Consider the following 22,996-nt stretch of genomic DNA (forward strand, 5'->3'; position numbering starts at 1 on the left):
GGCACACCCGTCAACCAATGAAAGGAAAGAATGTAACCAGTTTTAGCCAATCATTGAGCAGATAATAACATCCGTCACAGACATGGGCGGGGCTTGTAAAACAGAGACGCCGTTGCATCATGTCCGGTAGTAAATATGTAGAGGGGTCTGTGGGAATGTAGGTCAAGTCCACAGCCACGTTCGCGTTAGACTAGTCTGTGATTATAGACACTTTTAAACCACTTAAGCTCGAACAGTTTAACGTAAAATGCGCCAGCGTGGCATATACACGGGGGGTAAAACATGGAGGACGATAAAAAGCGACCTTCTCACTAATCTGGGTAGTGAGGCAGTGGTTTAACTGTGGTATAACCTCAACAACTTATTTATATTGGTGCTAGAAAACGGGTTAATATAAGTCTGAGTTTTTAAATCTATGTTGATAACATGCCTGAGAGGTACTTGCCTCCAATTACCTCTATACAGCATGGAGTTTAAAATTGATTTAGTTCATTAGGTTATCAAGAATATTATGAAGTAGAGGTAGCACTTTAATTACAGCCTATTAATTACTGGGCGAGTACAGAGTAAGTACCTGTTAAGTAATGTGTAAGATAAGTACTGAATAAGTAAAAAGTATGATACTAAAAATATGTGGTTATTAATGGGTATCTTACAAACACTTTACAAATAAGGCACTTTAACTAGGTTCCGAATACATTGTACTTCTAAGCATAATTATAGATTACAAAATTAAATTAAAAGTATGACAGGTTATGAAAATGACTATTACTGTAATTTTTTATAAATAAGGAAAGCAGCTACTACTACTACTTATTTTATCTTATGGCTTTCTTAACAGGTACTTACTCTGTAGTTACCCAGTAATTATTCATTCATTCATTCATTATCTCTAACCGCTTATCCAGTGTCCAGAGCCTACCTGGCATCATTGGGCGTAAGGTGGGAATACACCCTGTAGGAGGCGCCAGTCCTTCACTGGGCAACACACACATTCACTCACACACTCACACCTACAGACACTTTTGAGTCGCCAATCCACCTACCAACGTGTGTTTTTGGACTGTGGGAGGAAACCCACGTGGACACGGGGAGAACACACCACACTCCTCACAGACAGTCACCCGGAGGAAACCCACGTGGACACGGGGAGAACACACCACACTCCTCACAGACAATCACCCGGAGGAAACCCACGCAGACACAGAGAGAACACACCACACTCCTCACAGACAGTCACCCGGAGCGGGACTCGAACCCACAACCTTCAGGTCCACCCAGTAATTAGCGGGATGTAATTTAAAGTGTTACCGAAGTAGATTGTATTAGATGTATAGAATCTATATTTCCACTGCTTGGACTAATTATGACTCTGAAAGATCTGTACAACCGAGTTTCATATCAAACCATAATTAACTTATTATTTGTCAAGAAAAAATATACAAATTAAGCATTACTTAGTATTATTCAGAGTCTTGCAAGGTGTATTCCTACAAACTCTGGACCCACTGCAACCATTTTTCTGTATTTGCTGAATGAATGACTGAGAAGAAAAACAAGTCATTTACATTGATTACAAATGTGTCCAGTGGTGGGAGTGTGTGCATGACTGAGTGTGATGCCATGTTATGGACTGCCACCCTGTCCAGGGTGTGTTTTGGCCAAGTTGCATTTGATAATTTCGGAGGTTGAGGACCCAACGCAACACTGAACTGAAAGAGTGATTTGAATGAATGAGTGAATGAGTAAAGTGAACCAGAGAAGTGGGGCAGCCTTGGACCTTTGGTTAGGGAACTGGGCTTGTAACCAGAGCCGGCAGTTCATGACTGAAGTGCCCTTGAGCAAGGCACCTAACCCCCAACTGCTACCCGAGCGCCGTGGCTAGGACTGCCCACCGCTCCAGGCATGTGTGCTCACTGCCCCCTAGTGTTCACTAGTGTTTAAATGTGTGTTTCACTGCACGGATTGGGTTAAATGCAGAGAACAAATTCCTCTGTGTGCAAGCACAGTGCCCAATAAAGTGATTGTAATTCTAAAGATTGACTGAGATATAAAAACATTCCCTTGAGGTAAATTACTTAAAAATATATAGTTATTTCATTTAATATCAATTTAAATAAGATATCTGGACCTTTCCAAATGTCTTAGGACCACAAGCTTTGCATAGCTCTCTCACCACGACACTTAAAAGCTACTTCTGTGTCAAATACAGATCTATACAAAGCTTCCTTTACTTTTACCAAATTACCATTCAGTGTTTGGTTAAGCTTTCTAAAAGAACACGGTACATTTGGTCAGCAAGAAAGAGAGTATAATTCATTGCTACATAGTCCACATGCCTTGTTCACATGCCTACCTTTGACCTAAACACATCTGTTTAGGCCAATCAGGTCAGAGGCACTTGTCAGAAGCAGTTTCAATGCGGTTTCCACTGGGATCAGGACACACACTGCGTCTGAGAATCTGTGCATGACTTAAGTTGGATTATCCCAGAATCCAAACAATGCCTGTACCCAAGCTGTCAGACATGCCTTCAATACTTCAGTTCTGATCAAAATGTGCAGCTCTCATAATTCACATCCGACAAATCAGTCTTAATTACAGATTAGGCTCTGGATTACCACATGATGACCAAAGAATGAGTCATCACTACTAGCTTACAAAGCATTAAATTAACGTCATGTTATCACTATCGGAGCCAAAGTTAATGTCTCAGAAACAGGATCTTTACAGGAGAAGTGAAATTTAATCATGAAATGGCAGCTGATATTTTAAATTCCAAATGCTATCATTTGACTGGAATGAGATGGACCCAAAGGCACCTAAAATATTTGGCCAAAAGTGCTCTACACGTACATGACACTTTCTGTTGGCACGGTAAACCTACGTTGATGTGTTGCTGCTCCTTCAAGCTTTGGGTAAAGAACGTCTGCGTCCACTCCGAACGCACATTAAAGGAGTTGATATCACTCATCACTGTAATCTGTACCTAAGTGGATTCTACAAAATGGTGGTGACGATGTGATGTGCTGTGCTGTGATGTTTGTCACCCAAATGTAATGATGGAAAGAGGGCTGGAATGCTATCTGTGGAATTGTATTCATGCCTCGCAGCTATATTTACAGCTGAATGTAAAGATAGTGTTGAAAATACAGCACCTGTTTGGCGCTGTCGGCTGGGCAGTCATTTCCTAATTCTGCTGAACCCACACGCTCAGCACAAGCCCGTTTATGACGGTGCAGTGAGCACACTGAAATGAGAAAACACTGAGAAACACGGATCACATGGCTACTGAACACAGGGACACTTTAAAGTGATGGTTCAAACTAAAACTCAGAATGCAGGACTATCACTTAAATGTTAGACGTGTCTTAAGTTTGGTTTAGGTTCTGACACTTTATGACGGTCTGCTGTGGGTACATCGCATAAATGTAGCAGCAGTTTGGTCTTTAGGCTACAGTTATTTGACAAGAAGACACATTTGCCATTTGAGCATGCCTGACTCACCTTGTTGAAACATGCGAGTGATTCTCTAATTGTGAAGCTGAACAAAGTTTTAATCCCACCTGTGTAGCTCATGGAGAGGGCACATATATCAATCACACAGTATCTTTCAGACAACTTATGCTGTGTTTGGACATGATATCTGTGAAAGTTTTGGCAGTCTCCAGCACAGCCTCGACAGAGCTACAAAATGTCTGTTGAGGAAACTGTTACATAAATAAGGCAACCCAGTAAACAATTAGCCGTTGATTCAACGTTGAAATAACGTAATGACTGCCGTCTAATCAACGTTCTCTTAAGGTTGAAAATGAAAGTTGAAAAGACGTCCAAACACAGACATTGAAAAGACGACTATTCTACGTATTTTGGACGTCCATTGACGTTATTAGTTGTTCCCGAAATAAATTACTTGTATAAAACGCGTTTTGGACGTCCGCTGACGTTATCGATTGGTCACCACTTAACTAACTTATTAAGATGGATTTTGGACGTCCATCGACGTTTAAAATATGTCCTTGACGGACAGACCTATTTTGAACGTCCAGGGACGTTCCTTGTTTACTGGGAAGTGCGTTTTTGAGGTTTTTTTTTAACATTTTTAAAATTATATTTACATCTCTGGTGTATATTAAGCACATTATATACTGCAACATGCTACCTTTGGATTTAATAATTTTACTCTGTTAGGTAGTAACTTTTACCAGCCTGTCTGTTTCAGTAAAAGTGAAAGCTGTTCTGACTGCAGCGGGGGCTTCTGGGTTATTGTCTGTGGTCTCAGGCCCCTGTACGCTCGCAGCAGACAGAGCCTGCTCAGATGTAACCTGCGTGTTGGAGGTGGGGTTTTTATTATTTCCTGACGGAAAGTTACTGAGAGTTTGCTCTGAAGGCGCGAGTGGATTTTTTGAATAACTCAATTAAATCCTCCCCGCGTGGGCACAATGTGGCTGTGTGCGCGCGCCGGAGCGTGCAGACACTCATTCGCCTTCACCCTCAAATCCCCTCAGATTTATTAAAAATACAGAAATACACGAATCAGTCCCGACTACAGGAGAACCCAGGCGAAGCGCGGACCACCACTCCTGTCTCCGTCTCTGCGATTAGGGGAGGAGGGGAGGGAGAGAGGGGGAGAGGTGGGTTGGCGGGGCACAGAAAGAGACTAAAGACAGAGAGAGGGAGACACGGAATGAGAGAAAGAAAGAGGTGGGATATACAGAGAAATTATGATAAACTATAAAGGAATTAAGAGAGAAACGGAGCGAAACTGTGAGGGGGAATGGTGAGAGAGAGAGAGAGTGAGAGCGTAGAAAGAAAATGAGAAGAAGGAGAAGAAATCTCGAAAAAGAATGAGATACCCAGAGAGAGAGAGAGCAAGTAGAAAGAAAAGGAGAAGAAATCTCGAAAAAGAATGAGATACCCAGAGAGAGAGAGAGCAAGTAGAAAGAAAAGGAGAAGAAATCTCGAAAAAGAATGAGATACCTAGAGAGAGAGAGAACTAAAATAAGGAGAAAAGGAGGAGATGAAAGGTCGAAAAAGAATGAGATACCTAGAGAGAGAGAGTAGAAAGAAAAAGAGAAGAAATCTCGAAAAAGAACGATACCTAGAGAGAGAGAGAACTAAAATAAGGAGAAAAGGAGGAGATGGAAGGTCGAAATTGAACGCAGAAATGAGAGAGAGAGAGAGAGAGAGAGAGAGAGAGAGAGAGAGAGAGAGAGGTGATCTCTGTCCACATTAAAGCTCTGGAGGCTCAGAGACACTCACCCTTCCTCAGGTGCGCTTAACTCTTTTTGATGTCTCCCCGCGCATACTGATGAACTCGCGCTGCACGAGCTCGTCATTAAGAGTCCGCGCGCATTCGCGCAGTTTACAATAAACAAAGCCAGTAATTGATTAAAGGCGGGTGCCTAATTACTTTTACTTCATATTGATTTATTCGTCTTGACTGACGCGCGAAAAAAATAATAATAAAAAAAATAACAGCGTGAACTCCCGTCGCGCGCGCGCAGAACAACTACTGCTTCAGTACGTCACACCCATAGAGACTTTATAAAGATTCACTTACAACAGCTGTTAGAAACAAACTGTACACAGATCAGCCAGAACATTAAGGTGACCTTTCCACACGCGCTGACCACTGACCACACAGGAGCACTTTACAGTTCCACAGTTACATTTCCACTTGTTGCTCTGCATACTTTCCCCTTGTTCTTCAATGGACCGCCACAGAGCAGATTTGAGTGGTGGATCAGGCACAGCAGTGCTGCTGGAGTTTTTAAACACTGTTCCCTGTATATATACACCTTATAGATGATCCACCAGCCAATAACATAATAATAATAATAATAATACTTTATTCTTATATAGTGCTTTTCTAAAACCCAAAGACGCTTACAATAAAAAGTACATAAAGTACATAGACAGATATGTAGAGACACTCAGTACAATATAGACAAAAGACAATAGAGGTTCAGTGGTTAGGAGGAACCACAAAAAGTGTTGGAGTTTCAGCAGAAAATGAGTAGTGAGTATCAGTGCAATGTGGTGGTCTCATGGGGGTCCTACCTCTTAAAGATTTGTCTTGTTTGGAAATTTTTTCCACAAATATACATTCATTCATTCATTCGTTCATTGTCTGAAACTGCTTCTCCAATTGAGGGTCGCGGTGGGTCCGGAGCCTACCCGGAATCACTGGGCGCAACGCAGGAACACACCCTGGAGGGGGCGCTAATCTTCCACAGGGCGTTTTTCCACAATTATTTTTTATATATTTTTCAATTACTACATATTTAACTGTTTTCCTTTCTCCTGAATTTTATCCTCTGTGTGTGTATGTGTGTGTGTGTGTGTGTGTGCACCCTTTAGGTTCAGATGACCTCAGTTAGTCATTCTTACACCCACAATCTTGGTTCTGACAGACAGCACAGCCATCATAGCCAGTGTGTGTGTGTGTGTGTGTGTGTGTGTGTGTGTGTGTGAGAGAGAGAGAGAGAGAGAGACTGATGGGTCATGACAGGAGGCTACTATTCATGCTCCTGTGCAGGGGCCTGCAGCGGTGGAGCGTTCCGCCTGCTGATGGACAGCTGTCCGGCCTGATCTCACTCACACGCCCAAGATCTTAGTGCCGTGAAGACGTGGGCACAGAGCAGAACGCCATCACACACCACAGCGGGCAGATATCCACAGAAGAGGACCCTAACTGTGTCCATACCACTTTTCACTGCTGGGTTCCATAAAAAAAAAAGAAAAGAAAGATATTCATCTAATGTCTGCTTTTCATTTTTCCCTAAATATTTTATAGGGGGGGTTTAACTCAAAAAACATTCTAAATTATGTATTTTATGTAACATTTCTTTGATCTGTTTTTGGTACTGTCCCTTTAAGGCTGACTTGTACATTACATCTGCTCTAATTGGCTGCCTTGTTCAAAGAGAAGTCCAGGTAGGATGCAGTTCTGACTGAAATCCTCAGTGATAGTGGGTAAACTTCAGCTGCTTTCGCTGGACATTTGGATCCAGTTAAAGGCTGGTAGGGTGTAGTGCTGCGAGACAATTTTCTCAGTGCAAATGCAGGCAGCTCATTGAAAGTGAAGTTCTGTAATACACGAAGTATATAAAAGGAGCTCAGACGGAGGGATCCATGTCTGGTTTCTGAATGTGAAGGAACACTCCAGTGATTCTGAAGAGGAGTGAAGGGCCCCGTGGGCCTCCTGTTGGGAGCTCCTGTGCAACACACACACACGTGTCAATGCATTGTGAGGACATTACAGAGATGTACAATATTTTTGTGTGGAATTTCCACTGCTTCACTGCACTCACTTTACCTTAATTTTAAAACACCTTCACCTTAAAATGGAGTGATACGCATTGTTTTCCGCACTAGGAAGAACGTGTAAATAAAAGTGTAAACAAATTGTAGTCCCAGAAATGTGAGTAAAACCTGGCACATACATACACACACACACACACACACACACACACACACACACACACACACACACACACACACACAGTGTGTGATGAGAGGTCTGCCAGACTGTGGGTGTCGGAGCCAAATGGATGATGCTGAGATGTCACAGCCCTACAGCTGCCCCAAGGGCTGATGGGAGATGGGCAAGACGTCACTGTGCATGTACACACACACACACACAAGCTGGCTCAGCGGTGAGAGGCTGAGCTGATCTCAATGGACTGTCACCTAAGGGGGCTGCATAAACACATGTGCACACACACACACACACACACACACACTCACACACACACACACACACACACACACACACCGAGGTCCTCCTCTATTTCCAATCTATAGTCAACACTCATGTCTATTTCTGAATAAACAGAGAGATAGAGCGAGAGAGAGAGAGCGAGAGAGAAAGAGGAGAGAGAGAGAGAGAGAGGAGAGAGAGAGCGAGAGCGAGAGAGAGAGAAAGAGATTAAACAAAAAGAGTGGAGAGAAGGAGACACAACAGAGAGATAAAAACAAGAGAAGAGGTAGGGAAAGACAGGAAGGGACAGAGGTGAAGAGAACTGTAGGTAAAAGAGAAAAAACAGAAAGGCAGGGAAAGGGAGTAAGAAACAGAGAAGACAATAAAGGGAGTGTGTGTTGTGAAAGAAGGGAGTGTGAAAGAAAGAAAGTGAACAAGAGACAGGGACAGTGTAAAACATCATCAAGAAGGGGAAAGAGAAAGAAATGGAGAGAATGAGAGAGATTGAGAGAGAGAAAGAGAGAAAGCAAAGCCAAGCAGAAAATTCAGCGACAGCCCGAAAAAAATGAGAGCGATTATCTACATCAGCGAGTCAGCAACTCTTCTCCTCAGTCTGTTATCAGTAAGCACCTTTTGAAGGTACCACACACACACACACTCTCTCTCTCTCTCTCTCTCTCTCTCCCAGATACTGCAGATTGCTCTTGTTCTCTAATTATGATCACTGATGCTTTATCAGACACCAGAAAACACCCATTAACAGTGAACACTGAGGATCTGAGCGATGTTTTATATGCTGCAGTTCACACACACACACACACACACACACATCTCTAAGAACAATTTTCAGAAAACCTGACAACACAAAACGCAAAGAAATAACATGTAACATGCTTTAAGTCTCTATGGGAACCTCGGGTCTGGTTCCTGTGTCTCTTCTCTACAGCCTCTTTTACAGGATCAGTAACAGCCACGTAACAGTAAATATAGGAGAGAGAGAGAGAGAGAGAGAGGAGAGAGAGAGAGAGAGAGAGAGAGAGAGAGAGAGTGGTACTGCTGATAGAAAATGAAGAGCTGAGTAAAAAATGTGCAGATCCTGTTGGTTGCTGACTGGGCTGGATTAGCTGCTGTGTGTCCTCCAGAAGAGTGAACATGCTGACTGAGAAAGACACTGAGCAGCTGGACAGGGGGGGTGCAGAGACCCCCCAGGACCAGTCGGAGAACAGAGCTGTGGGCAGGGGGTTGTGGTGGCCTTCCAGGATTAAGGTGGTCATACCAGAGTGGGCTTTTAAGGACATATCAGTATAAGCTATCCACATTTAAAAAGAATGCCAGAGAGCATGTGTGTGTATGATGTTTCGGGGTTAACTAATACGGTATCCTGGGTCACGCAGTGGAGGTAGACTCACCCTCAGCACTTCTACCAGGAATGAATGGAATGCTGGACACAGTCTAATGCAGTGATCTGTAAGAATGAGCACGAGGGCAGTTAGAGGCCAGTGATACTTGGTCATCAAAATGACCGAAAGATTGTTTATTCAGTTTTAGAAAAAGGGACAATTTTATTTTTTTATTTCCAATAAAAATTAATTGTGTGGCACAACACTTAGCCCACAACAATGTGACACATTTTACATTCAGTATGTTGCCTAAAAGTTGTAGCTTTAGCATTAGCTAGAATTCATTCATTCATTCGTTGTCTGTAACCCGGTCTACTCGGAATCTCTAGGCGCAAGGCAGGAACTCACCCTGAAGGGGACGCCAGTCCTTCACAGGGCGACACACACTCACACCTACAGACACTTTTGAGTCAACCATCCACCCACCAACAGGTGTTTTTGGAGCGTGAGAGGAAACCAGAGCACCCGGAGGAAACCCACGTGGAAACAGGGAGAACACACCACACTCCTCACATACAGTCACCCGGAGGAAACCCACACAGACACAGGGAGAACACACCACACTCCTCACAGACAGTCACCCGGAGGAAACCCACACAGACACAGGGAGAACACACCACACTCCTCACAGACAGTCACCCGGAGGAAACCCACGCAGACACAGGGAGAACACACCACACTCCTCACAGACAGTCACCCGGAGGAAACCCACGCGGACACAGGGAGAACACACCACACTCCTCACAGACAGTCACCCAGAGGAAACCCACGCAGACACAGGGAGAACACACCACACTCCTCACAGACAGTCACCCGGAGGAAACCCACACGGACACAGGGAGAACACAGCTGATTCAAGGTGTTTTTATTCCAGGTTGAGAACATTTATTTTGGACTGAAATATAAAAGATAAAAAAAACTTATTACCATCCTTTCATCTCAAGTGTGAACAATTCAAGAACAATTTTTTTTTTTTTTGCAGAACAGTGCATTTCAGATCAATGCAATTTTGATTGCAACACAATGACTACGTCCATGTCTTAACAAATTAATTGTACAGAAATGTATAGTATATTCACATTAGCAATAGGCTAACAATAATGCAAAGTTATTATAACTGCTAATATTGAGAGATCAAAACAAGCAATTAAAGGCCTTTACAAAGAAAAACTGCATCAAACATGAAAGTTGAGCTTGAACTTCATGCAAACCACAGGCCTAATTATTAACTAGAAAGCCGGTCTGGTTAAAAGTCAAGGTATTTTGTTCTGAAAAATAAATAGAAATGTCCAAACACATGGAAGAGTAATATAATGTTTCTGTGAAGTTTCTACACTCGCGGATGCTGTGTCCCAAACCGTATTCTTTGTGAATAGCAGAGGTCCGCCACGTAGAGGGCCAGGTTGGCGAAGCAGAGCACGGTCACAACCAACTGACCATCCCATGCACATTTCCCCCTTGGACAGCCCTGGGGTCTGATAGGTGTCCCATACTTCTTATCAAAGCTGAAGATAGGCCACACCACAGCAGCACTCAAATACAGCAGCATGGCAGCGAAGGAATACAGCGTTAATAAGCGATCCGAGGGCGGCTTAATTGGAGCAGAGCGGCCGCACACGTTGAGGGCCACCACCAGAAACGTGGCAGCCAAGCAGGCGCCGAACACCGCAGCACAGTAGATGGTGGCCGGGTGGCCAGAGAACTCACTCCTGGTGGTGAAGATGGCACAGCCCACAAAAACTTGCACCACTTTCAGAAGGCCGGAAGGCGTAGCCATGTAAACTGCTGCTTGGCCCGGTTTGGTCCGGGAGAGGAACACTTCAACAGCGTATGCCACAAAAGCCGCCCAGGAGCAGACCGTTACTGCTATTCGGAAGTTTCTTACCTCGCAATCGTTATAGGGGCACTCTAGGTTCAGAAAGAACACTGGGTACAATGTGGAAGCCATGAGGTACAGCAGAGTGGACGACATGGCCAGGGTCACGGTCAGATTGTCCCAGGACACGGGAACGCAAGAGTGGAGCCGTGTCACGTCTAGGATGAAGACAGCCGCGGAGAACGCAAAGCAAGTACACCATGCTATCATGCAGAATACACCATAGGGGGCGTTATAGCCAGCAGCATGAGCCACTAAGGAAATGACTGCACAGTCTAAAGCAAGCTGGGTCAAATGGACAGCACCCAGAGGGGACAGTATAGCTGTTTTGTTTAAATAAGACCCCTGAGTGTTTAAGCTGGCAGTCCTTCTCTTCTGATTTAGCATTTTAAAATAGAAAAACAACACAGTGACAAACAAAAGCAAGACGTCCAGAAAGGATCTTGGGTACAGGGAGCCTTTCAAAAACAGGCCTAATTAGTTTCGCACACTTGCTGTTGATGGTTCGTACGGGATATGAACAGGATTCCAGAAGATGGCGTCTATGGCCGTGACTATAAGTTTCAAACCGTGATCTGTTGACTTTGATCACTCCAGACCACAGCTGTGTACGAGGGATGTCAGCTTGTCCAGGTGATGCTCTCCTCTCGATGTGATGCTGACCCTCGGCTGCCTGTTGCTTGTTGTCGTTGGAGCAGGAGAGATGACAGTGGGTGTTTTTGAGGATCTCTCTCTTTCTTTCTTTCAGACGTTTCCTTCCAGCTCCTCGGAGCACTGTCTCTTCCTCACGGGCACGCAAAGTATTTCTGTCTCTATTTTGGAGCGTGTGACTCACAAACTGTCACAAACAAAACCCGTCAAAATGGCTGTGGACTGCGCCTCCAACCACAAGCTGATTCAGGCCTTCGTCTGAGAAAGTGCTCAGTGCGTTACCGTCGTCACAGTTAATTATCAACTGTATCAATCCGCTTTTATCACATAAAATCTCCAGTGTGTGAGATATTTACCGGAGGAATTCCCTCGGCTGGCTATGGATGAGACTCCTATGGTCCCGGTTGGTTCTGTCCTTCCACGCTCTTCAGAGATGAACAATTTGAAGAGATTTCATTAAGCCAACAATCGAACCAGAAACAGAAATAATAATAAATAAAAAGTTTTGATAAAAGCCTGTTTTGTTCTTGTCACACAGCGATGGTCCAACAGGTTGAAAGGGTCTTTTCAGGACAAGAAAAAAAACACACGGCTACCATGTCCGCTAACCATGTGCTCGCACGGACCTTAGCCCACCAAATGTAGACACAGAGGCCTGGGGAAGCGAAAGTTATTTAAGCCGGGGTGTGGCACTGCAGGGTGTGGATGCTTGAGGGTCGGAATGTGTCTCTGAGGCAAGGCAGGGGGCAACAGGCCCCCTGCCCCAGACACTGAAGGGGCACGACTATAGTTCAGGCAAAAATAGGCACGGATGACTCCACAAAGAAACTGTAAAAGTACTGACAGCCAAGCAGTTCTACAACATGCCCTCTTTCCTCAGGAGGGACTAGACTCCAGAGATGGTTACTAAGCCACATGGACGCAAATATAACATATTTCATTGAAGTAACAACCATCTAGTTTCATTAATAAAGATACCCTTTAACTTGTGTCTGTGAAATGTGTTTCTAATATCACATTTTCCATGTCGGTGCGTAGGTGAAATAACGGCCCCGTGTAGTGCACTAGGTAGGGAGCAAGGGACCATTTGAAATTCCGCCACAGGAATTCAGACTTCCTGAACTGAAAAACTCAAAAACAGGCGTTTTAAAAAAGCTGAATCCCTCACAGAAACCTGCTGAACGGTTACGAATTTCCTGCTTCGTGTTAAGGAATTAATTTATCAGTAGGTTCAGGCATTAAACGTATATTTAAAAACATATCTTCAACATAAATATCCAGGGCGTTGTGAGGCAAAATAGTCCCTTCTATTTATAAACGGCCATTTTGTAAGATTGTCTCTACACTTATTAAATTTACAGAACATGTACTGCTTAATAGCTTTAATATCATTCGTGGATTAAAAGTAATATTAATAAAAACCTAAACATTAGTTTTGACTAAAAAGAAAAAAAAATTACTGTCACACAGCTGTCGTCACGCTGCTGAAATCTTCACATCAAATATTTAAACTGAATCTACAGTGACCTGTTGAGGGCAAGCGGCTTTTCTCAGACAGTAGTTGTGGTGTATACCGCCACCTTGTGGACAAATACGTTCAATACAGTCATACGTTTTAAAACGTCCCCATGCGGTCACTAAGTAAACCACCAAATACTGATCTCTTTTCACAAGTGAAACAAATTAAGGAGTTCTCTGTTGCCTTTTAAGTGACTGAGATTTAAGTTTACAACTTTGCCTTCATTTAGTACGTGCTGATCTATGAATGAGCAGTTAAGTCCTCAGCTGTATCTGCACCCACTTCTCTGCTCCTAACCCCCCCCCCCACCCCATTGCAAGGTGATATGATTGGTCACAAAGGTTTATGATGCAAGAAACTCTGGCCATGTGAGAACAATGCATTTTCAAACCTGAACTGCTGGGCCATGGGGGTGATTGCTTTTATCAACATATGATACATGTGCTAACGTATAAGCAACAGAACACAACACAAACATGCTAAAAATTAAGTATTTTCTGTGATATCACGTGGAAATCTTACGTTTTTAAACAAATGTGTTGTTGTTGTTGTTTTTTATTTTTTGTTAATAATAACAAATTTTGGGCAAGGCTTTTTTTTTTTTGTAGATACCGTTAAGTTAATTCAACACATATTGTATATTATTTCCATAGTGGTGGTGTCTCTTCCTGTGTCTGTGTGGGTTTCCTCCGGGTGACTGTCTGTGAGGAGTTTGGTGTGTTCTCCCTGTGTTTGCATGGGTTTCCTCCGGGTGACTGTCTGTGAGGAGTGTGGTGTGTTCTCCCTGTGTCTGTGTGGGTTTCCTCTGGGTGACTGTCTGTGAGGAGTGTGGTGTGTTCTCCCTGTGTCTGTGTGGGTTTCCTCTGGATGATTGTCTGTGAGGAGTGTGGTGTGTTCTCCCTGTGTCTGCGTGGGTTTCCTCCGGGTGAGTCTGTGAGGAGTGTGGTGTGTTCTCCTTGTGTCTGTGTGTGTGTAATGTTAGTTTATTAATCACATTTTTTCAATCATTCTTTCAACCTTATAATTTAAATCGTCCAAAGATTAAGAGTCCCGATACCATTTAATTAATTGTCTTAATGTCTCAGCTAACTGGCAACACTTCTTTTACAGCTCTCAGGCCACTAGGGAAGACTCAGCATCTTCAGACTCACCTTGTTTTGGTCCAGTTTGCTTATTATAAATGTAACATTCTCTCCTAAGCTCACCGGCTCCTCTCAGTAGGGTGCTGTAGGGCAGTGGAGCTGATCAGATGATTTCCCCAGGGTTTCCTTCTCTCTGATAAGGGCAGATCTGACAGATCCCTTGTGAGATTTACAAGGAAAAGCGAACCCATCAAACTATTGCTTGACACGGGCACTGGTATTTTCTCTGACTTTCTTTTATCTCTGAGTTTTTCTGGGCAAGTCATTCCCACTGTGCACACAGCAGTCCTTAGGAACACCAACTTTTGAAATATCCCTGGAAAATAATTTAATCTGTTCCATTGTAATCTGTGGGGTGGGCGGGGGGGGTTATGAAATTTAAACTAAAGTGAAATAAAACAGAGGATGACACAGCACCGAATACTCTTTATATTTACACCTATTAATACGTCACTGTTCACTGGATCCTAGAACTAAATCCTTATGAAAGGTCTTTGTGTTAAAGGGACTATAGGCTTAATTTTTCTTACCATCTAATCATTCAGTGTCTGTAACCATTTGTCCCCCCCCACCCCCCACAACATTACAATGAGCCCATAAAGGACTACCTAATTGAAAACTGATTTGGCAGAGTTTTTGTTGTCGATTTTTAAAGTAAATTTTAGGATTGAACAATATTAACGGTGTTAAGCAAAAACATACGCAAAAAAAAAAGTTTCAGAAAGTCATGGCTATATTCTCATTAAAACGGTTACTAAAAATTGAATGATGACTGCTTTTGATTAATAAAGACATGGTGGTTTTATGGGAATGGGCAAATTATTCTGAAAATACACAAAATCGACCCCTTAAAAGCAAAAGAGAGTTGACACGACCCTTCTACTCTAATAACGATGATTGTGCTATAAAAAGTGTGCGTGACTAGGCCCTCTATAAGCCCATCGCCATCAAGTCACTCCTGTCTCATTGGCTGGAGTACGGAGCAGGGTTTGGGGAAAAACAAAAGCCACTTTAAGTCCATCTGGCCAAAGTGCTTTGAAAAGTAAAAGGGGGTGGGGGGGGCAAATGGTGGCTTTGGTCGGTTTTATCAGGATCGCTCATCCGTAACGTTCCCCAGTGTCACCTGCACATGGGCCTGGAGCCTGGAGTCCACCCAGCAGGTGCGTGCAGCATGTGCCCTCTCCTCAGCCCCCACCTTTCCACCCCTCTTCAAAGGCCCCGCCACAGCTGGAAGTAATTACGGGGCTGGATGGGGATGGAGGGCTGGAAGAGCAGGGCACTGAGGGGCAGTCAGCTAGTTAAGGAATGACAAGTGCCAGGAGCACCAGGCTACCCCCCTCTGGACACTTTGAAGTTCCCTCAGATGGGCAGCAGATAGAGGGAGAAAGTGTTTAGGAACAGAGGGATCATGAACTTCAAAGCATTGGATAGGGTTTAAAATAAATATATAAATAAACATCTGAATAATAAGTGGCCAAACGGGAACTTCTCTGAAGGACGGCTACCATTCGGTCCGCCATTTCCACTTTTTTTTTTTTGGTCAAAATGCACTCACTTTTGAAAAAAGAGCCAAATTCCGCCGTCTAAAGCATTGAGGAAAACTAGATCACAAACATCACACCTGACAGAACGTCATGTATCTGTTCTATTTTAATTTTCTACATTCTTTGAACCCCTAAACGGCTCTTAACACCAAGAGAATTTTTCATAGAATCAAAGAGTGCTTGATAAGGCCCTGCGTCAAACTACAAACCCAAAATGGCACATATGTGAAGCGCTGTTCTAGTCTCGGTCAACTTCAAAGAGTACAAAGTAGACATTTTCTTTTTGCTGTAAAACAAAACGAACTTCAAGAACGACTGGCAATGAACATGTCTGCTTTAATTAAGAAGGAATTATTGCAAAATTGTGGATTTGGCTCTGTATTCACGCTGAACCATATTCTCATACACTGATTTTGCTATTTAGCGTCATCATCTGAGGAGGCTTTCTGCTGAGGAGTCCTTCAGCCGGCTTTTAAGACATCTTCCAGTGACTCCATGACTCCAGTGTTATTTCTTACCTGAGGAAAGAAAGGTTTAGAAATAATTATAAATAATGAAATGTTAGAATTAGGAATAATTAGAGGAATTCAAGGGCGACACGGTGGAGCAGCAGGTAGTGTCTCTGTCACACGGCTCCAGGGGAACTGGAGGTTGTGGGTTCTAGTCCTGCTCTGGGTGACTGTCTGTGAGTGTTCTCCCTGTGTCTGCGTGGGTTTCCTCCGGGTGCTCCGGTTTCCTCCCACAGTCCAAAAACACATGTTGGTAGGTGGATTGGCGACTCAAAAAAGTGTCCGTAGGTGTGAGTGAATGTGTGAGTGTGTGCGCCCAATGATTCCAGGTAGGCTCTGGACCCACCACGACCCTGAACTGGATAAGGGTTACAAATAATGAATAAATGAATGAATGAATAAATAGAGGAATTTAAAAGAAAGTGAGTAGTGAACCTCCACATTCTGCCAATAAATCACCACCATGAGTGCATTTGTTACTTCTGATATTTAAATGAACATGATCAATAATATTAAGGTTGTTTTTATGTAACAGTCACTTCAGATAAATAGACTTGGCCCTGTACAGGTTGTGTCCCTGCCTCGTAGCTAATAATTCTGGGTGGGCTACAGACCCACCGCAACCATGATCCAGATGAAATTATTACAGAAGTTGTTTGGAAAAATGTAAATGGATTAAAGCAGGGACATTTCCCTTCAAATGCAGTGGAACATATTGGAGCTAAAAGCAGAATTACTCAAGTACAGACCCTTAAATAAAAGCTAAATAAAACAGATGAACTGTCACTGTCTTCTGATGATAAATGTCAATCTTTAATAGTGTTGCTGAAAGAATGTCCTCGGGAAAACATGGTGAAATGGTTATGTCGGTACAAGTGTTGTCCTTTGAGAACTTCCAATACTTTCTTCTTCCTCTGTTCAATGTATAAACCCTCTGAAGCTTCTGAAACAACATTCAGCCGTGTAGCAGAGATCAGTCAACACTGCTTCATTTCTCTCGTCCTCCATTTTCCATCCAAGAAGACAAAAGGGCTGCACTGCGTGTGAGAATTGTCCAGAAGAACACAACAAAGCACAATAAAGACATGAGAAAACTAAATGGATCTGCATTGTAGATGCCACCGTGACCACAGCTCAGCACACAACAGAGAGAGAGAGGAGGCCCAGGGGCCCCCCGGAGCCAGGGGCCTGCCGCTGCTTCATGTGGTCCAGACTGGGCCCCTCTGCTGGGGCTGTGTGACAGCCTGGAGTCCCCCAGAGGCCTGGTGGAGGTGGAGGCCATAAGACAACAGAGAGATAGAAGGAAGGTGCCTTGTTTTGAAGACCCTTATCTCCGGCAGAAGAGAAGGCAGGATGAGTCTTAGTGGTTCAGTGGGATGAGGGAAGTGAGAGGGGATTTCTGACGGTTTGTAACGACCAACCTCACCATCCCCTTCCTTTGTCATGTCCCCTAACTCCTTATGAAGAAGCTGAAATAACGGAATACCTGTGTTATTAAAGTGCTGTGAGACCTATGTCCTAGGAGCGTGCCTTGAGGATAGTACGCAGGATTTGTTTTGTGCTACGTAAACACATAATATTTCATAGAATACTATTCAAGCTCTGGTCCTCATTAGGAAAGTAACCTGGAAAAACAGCCTTATTGAATTCATCATGGTCGCGATGGTACAACACTATTCAACATCAGAACACAACCAGAAACACATTTGGATTTAGCCCGCCATTCGGTTTACAGCAGTTCAATCCTGTCCTGGCGTATTAAAGTGATAAGGAGTGTTGTTTCTGCAGACAGTCTGTGGCAGAGTTAGTGGAGTGGAAGAAGTGAGTAAACTGACTCTCTGTTCCAGTAAGGGACTAAGAAAGGTTTAAAATGTTGAACAAAACTGTGTGTTTTGACAGATTTTTGGTAAATAAAACCCACAGAATCCTTGTAAAGTGAACTTCAAGGGAAAAATATTAAATTATATATAAAAAGGACGTTTTAAAGCAGAATCACCCCATTGTCTCAGCAGTGACCTACGGATCAATGACTTATTTATATTCTGCTTCTATCTTCTATCAATGTACTGATATATAATACAAACCACAAGGGCCAAGAGTGTTTATAGTGATGGACATACACTTGAACACACCTGGTAGTTTGAACCATTTGGGCACTTTGGCCGGGTCAGTGCGAGTGGGTTTGACTGCCTGGCTTTGGGCATCTGCAGTGTCTTCTGTTCCCTGCTGCTGTGTGCTGGAGGAGTCACTTGTCTCTAGAGGGAGAGGGTCTTCAGGGGGCAGTGAGCTGGAGGATGGAGCTGGAGACTTGGGAATGCAGCTAAATGGGATGGGGGAGAGGGGTGGGGAAGTACAGAGAGATAAAAAAAAAGAGAGAGAGAGGGACAAAGATTAAAGGGGAGGATATCAAACATTTGGAGAGAAATAGGAAGGAAGAGAGAAAAAAAAAACAGAGAGGCTTAAAGAGACAACAAGTTCCGATGCTTTGGTCGTCTAAAAGGGCTTTTAGGCTGCACTATGTATTTTGTGTGTGTGTGTGTGTGTGTGATTTGAAGGGTTAACCCAGTCTCTCTTGATCGCTTTCATGTGAAGGAGAAGCGAGTAAAGAGGTGAGAGGTCACAACCTCTTGAGAGGCTGCTGTTATTAGAAGCTTCCTGTGGAGAGCCACTTCACTGCAAACATCTTAATCTTTCCGGCTACAAGCATTTCCGCAGCGCAGGACACCAGCCACCTGCTGCTCCTCCACCAACATCCATATCCTCCTCCACTGAGGAGCCACAGGCGCTATGTGATGTACACATCCCTGCACAGAGGAAGAAATCTGAATGTCTGAGAACATGGGCCACATTTTCTGATCAGAGCCTGAATCAAAAAAGGCACAGACACGAGTTTTAGGTTCTACTTGGACATAATCAGCTGTAAATGAGGAAATCATGTGGTCAATATTACAGGTGTCTATCACTGACTTTATTCCAATCTGAATCTACAGTGTCGTTTGTTTTTATGAACTGCTTGCTCCCATATCACACAAGAATCAAGGGAGTTTGAACCACTGGACAAAAATAAGGCCAGATAACATTAAACCAGGGCAAACTTATATAAAACAGACATAAAACATGATTTACATTATATTAGGTTTAAAGTTGTAAAGTTTTTTTTATGTATAAAACATACACTATTTTTAAAACTACACAATCTTTACCTTAAAAGAGAGGGAGAGTATTTGAATTTTGATTTACAATTACAATTATACTTTACACAAAATGTTCATTCATTCATTCATTATCTGTAACCCTTGTCCAGTTCAGGGTCACAGTGGGTCCAGAGCCTACCTGGAATCATTAGGCGCAAGGCGGGAATACACCCTGGAGGGGGCGCCAGTCCTTCACAGGGCAACACACACATTCACTCACACCTACGGACACGTGAGTCGCCAATCCACCTACCAACGTGTGTTTTTGGACCACGGGAGGAAACCCACGCAGACACAGGGAGAACACACCACACTCCTCACAGACAGTCACCCGGAGGAAACCCACGCAGACACAGGGAGAACACAGCACACTCCTCACAGACAGTCACCCGGAGGAAACCCACGTAGACACAGAGAGAACACACCACACTCCTCACAGACAGTCACCCGGAGGAAACCCACGCGGACACAAGGAGAACACACCACACTCCTCACAGACAGTCACCCGGAGGAAACCCACGCAGACACAGGGAGAACACAGCACACTCCTCACAGACAGTCACCCGGAGGAAACCCACGTAGACACAGGGAGAACACACACCACACTCCTCACAGACAGTCACCCGGAGGAAACCCATGCAGACACAAGGAGAACACACCACACTCCTCACAGACAGTCACCCGGAGGAAACCCACGCAGACACAGGGAGAACACAGCACACTCCTCACAGACAGTCACCCGGAGGAAACCCACGTAGACACAGGGAGAACACACCACACTCCTCACAGACAGTCACCCGGAGCAGCAATCAAACCTACAACCTCCAGGCCCCTGGAGCTGTGTGACTGCGACACTCCCTGCTGCACCACCGTGCCGCCACATAAAATGTTTTTAAAACCCAAACAAAAAAGGTGCTCTCTTAATGGACTATTTTTTTCAGATGGACACGGAGTTATTAATGGCCACTAAAGGACTGATACGTCATATTAAATTATATAGATATAGATGACATTTAGCTTATTACCTAACTGTGGCACATTTACATTGATGTGGAAATTTAATTGATGATTATTATTGTCCCTGACAGACAAATAAATTAAATAACAGAATAAGTCTGATAAATAATAATACACATTTTATAAACTCAGATGATGGGGTCAGATCTTACGCTGAAAATGACTTACTGCCCTGTATATTTACATACACATATCATATAAAACAATTATCCCAATCCAGTGTGTGTGAGCATGTAGTGTACATGTGTGTGTGAGAATGTGTGTCAGACTGTCCCATTAAGTCATCATACTGACATGTCATGCCAGACAGCAGCAGGAAATGGCATCCCCTTTGAAGTGAATCCTCAAGAGGAGTGAGCGTGTGTATACCCTGATGAAGGAGAGAGAGAAACAGGTGGGAGGGAATGTGTGGGTGAGGGTCAGGGATACTGGAAAAAGCTGCTATCTTTAGACAGGAGAGGATGAGGGGAAATGTGTGCAGGGCTCGAGGAAATGAGGGCGGAATGGGGAATGAGGGTCGTGAAGGTGTGTGTGTGTGTTGCTGGGGGGAGGGAGGGTGGCTGTGGTTTCAATGGAACACTCTCATTTGGACTGAACCTCAAAGGCATTCCAACCAGGCGGATGAGTATCCTCCCAGAAAAACAGTCCCAGTGTGGGGACGAGGGAGAGATAGCAAGTGGCTGAAGTGATTGTGTAACTGTATTCTGAAGCTGGGGCGGCAAATGAGGGCAATGTGTGTTTGTGTGTGCGTGAGTTTTTGTGTGCGTGCGTGCGTGCGTGTTTTGAGGGCATTCAGGGTCCTCCAGAGCTGGGAATAATTAACTGACTAGTTCCAGTGTCATAAAGGAATAACTCCTGAGCATCATTTGATGTTAGGCACGGAAATAGCAAAAACGCTGGGATTACAGATTTAAAGGGAATGTTTGGCCTGTTCATAGCTCCAGAAACTTCATAAGCAATATAAAACTGAGAATATGAAATACTTTACCCAGCGATGAGCTCATCAGCCTGCAGGGCAGACACACTGCTGTCCACCAGATCACCACGAAGGTAGCACTCTGTCAACACACACACAGTGACAGTTATTTCACCAATCTTAGCCTGCCAAAACCACTTAACATAGGCAGATAGGAAATTGAATGAAACACCAGGGGAAAGGTCAAAACGAAAATGAGAAACATCTGAACTGTATCACCGAGTGATGTGGAGCGGGGCGCTTGTTATAACGACCTACTCCCGAAAGCCACTCTTTGGCAAAAACGACTAGAGTTGCATTTCTGAACGTGTGATTAAGTGACAACACACCAAAACACGCACTTGATCACACTTGAGTCTGCAGCGTCCGCTCTACACAGTTACCCAGCGTGCTCTCTGTGGCGAGGGGGCTTGGGGTAAACAGGATTAATTTGATGGCATTGCTTTGGACAGGAGGTGAAAGAGACGCACAGAAATGGAAGTCGCTGTTAACAAACCTGTCTTCATGTCCGAGCCAAAGTACACGAGAGCAGCAGGGAAGAGGTTGGCCTGGGAGAGGACAGGAGAGGGCAGAGAGCAGAGACAGAATGATATGGTTACTATCACAACAAAATCAGCCTCTATGTTGCAGAACTATCCGTGGTAAAAGGAAAGTGCAAAAAAAAATAAAAAAAAATAAAAAAAATGGGGTTGCTATGAGGAGCAAGGAACACGTACACCAACACACACAGGTACTAAACCTACAGACACAGGGAGAACACACCACATTCCTCACAGACAGTCACCCAGAGGAAACCCACACAGACACAGGGAGAACACACCACACTTCTCACAGACAGTCACACGGAGGAAACCCATGCAGACACAAAGTTAATACATCCACATTAATACAACTTGTGTTTACAACTAATGTTATTTAATGTAAACATAAAAACCAACTAAAACATTAAGAGCACAGATAAAGGAGACCAATCACACCCACATCCTGAAACCATGGGGTATGTCAATCTGTAGGGCATAAGAGAATTCAAACGTGATTTAATAGAGCCCTTCAGTCCAAAATCCTTGGTTGGGACATCACTACTTTTGAACCCATCAAACTCTTCAGTGTCACACATTCACACACTGTGGGTCTTACCTCAGAGCTCACATGGCTGCCGGCCCTGTGGACCCTGCCCTGGCTCTGTAGTGGGCAGAACTGTGGCCTAATTGCTATTATTAGGGTTCTTTGAGGGGGAAACAATGTGTTTAAATGGGCTACCAGGCATTCGGCCCCCACAAAGCCACAAGTGCCCCCCGTTTGAACAGTGGCTCCAAAAGTAGTTGTTGGGGAAGAAGGAGAGGGGTTGGTCTGAGGGGTGGGAGGGGTGCAGGGGAGACGAAGCAGGGAGGGGGCATGCTATCAAAGGCTAGCTGGGATGGGAAACATTCCTTCCGTGACATGACACAGAGTGATTAAAGATT

At 44.0% G+C, this 22,996-nt stretch overlaps 2 protein-coding genes across 2 annotated transcripts in view; both read right to left on the reverse strand.

Moving 5' to 3' along the window:
• Window positions 1-9,993: 9,993 nt before the first annotated feature.
• LOC136672251 (myeloid-associated differentiation marker-like protein 2) lies at window positions 9,994-12,814 on the reverse strand. The gene has a single exon (XM_066648236.1). It carries the CDS (start codon window positions 11,366-11,368, stop codon window positions 10,436-10,438), a length of 933 nt encoding a protein of 310 aa, XP_066504333.1. The 5' UTR covers window positions 11,369-12,814; the 3' UTR covers window positions 9,994-10,435.
• Window positions 12,815-16,054: 3,240 nt separating this feature from the next.
• aspscr1 (ASPSCR1 tether for SLC2A4, UBX domain containing) overlaps window positions 16,055-22,996 on the reverse strand; it is a 30,635-nt gene continuing 23,693 nt past the window's right edge. The window contains exons 14-17 of the mRNA XM_066646994.1: window positions 22,030-22,081; window positions 21,546-21,615; window positions 18,479-18,666; window positions 16,055-16,355 (exon numbers count right to left, since the gene is read on the reverse strand). Of these exons, the coding sequence (XP_066503091.1) occupies window positions 16,345-16,355; window positions 18,479-18,666; window positions 21,546-21,615; window positions 22,030-22,081 (321 nt within the window). The 3' untranslated portion in view covers window positions 16,055-16,344. The remainder of the gene's footprint in view (window positions 16,356-18,478; window positions 18,667-21,545; window positions 21,616-22,029; window positions 22,082-22,996) is intronic.

The sequence above is a fragment of the Hoplias malabaricus genome, chromosome 16, assembly GCF_029633855.1.
Source record: "Hoplias malabaricus isolate fHopMal1 chromosome 16, fHopMal1.hap1, whole genome shotgun sequence".
In the NCBI taxonomy this organism is placed as follows: domain Eukaryota; kingdom Metazoa; phylum Chordata; class Actinopteri; order Characiformes; family Erythrinidae; genus Hoplias; species Hoplias malabaricus.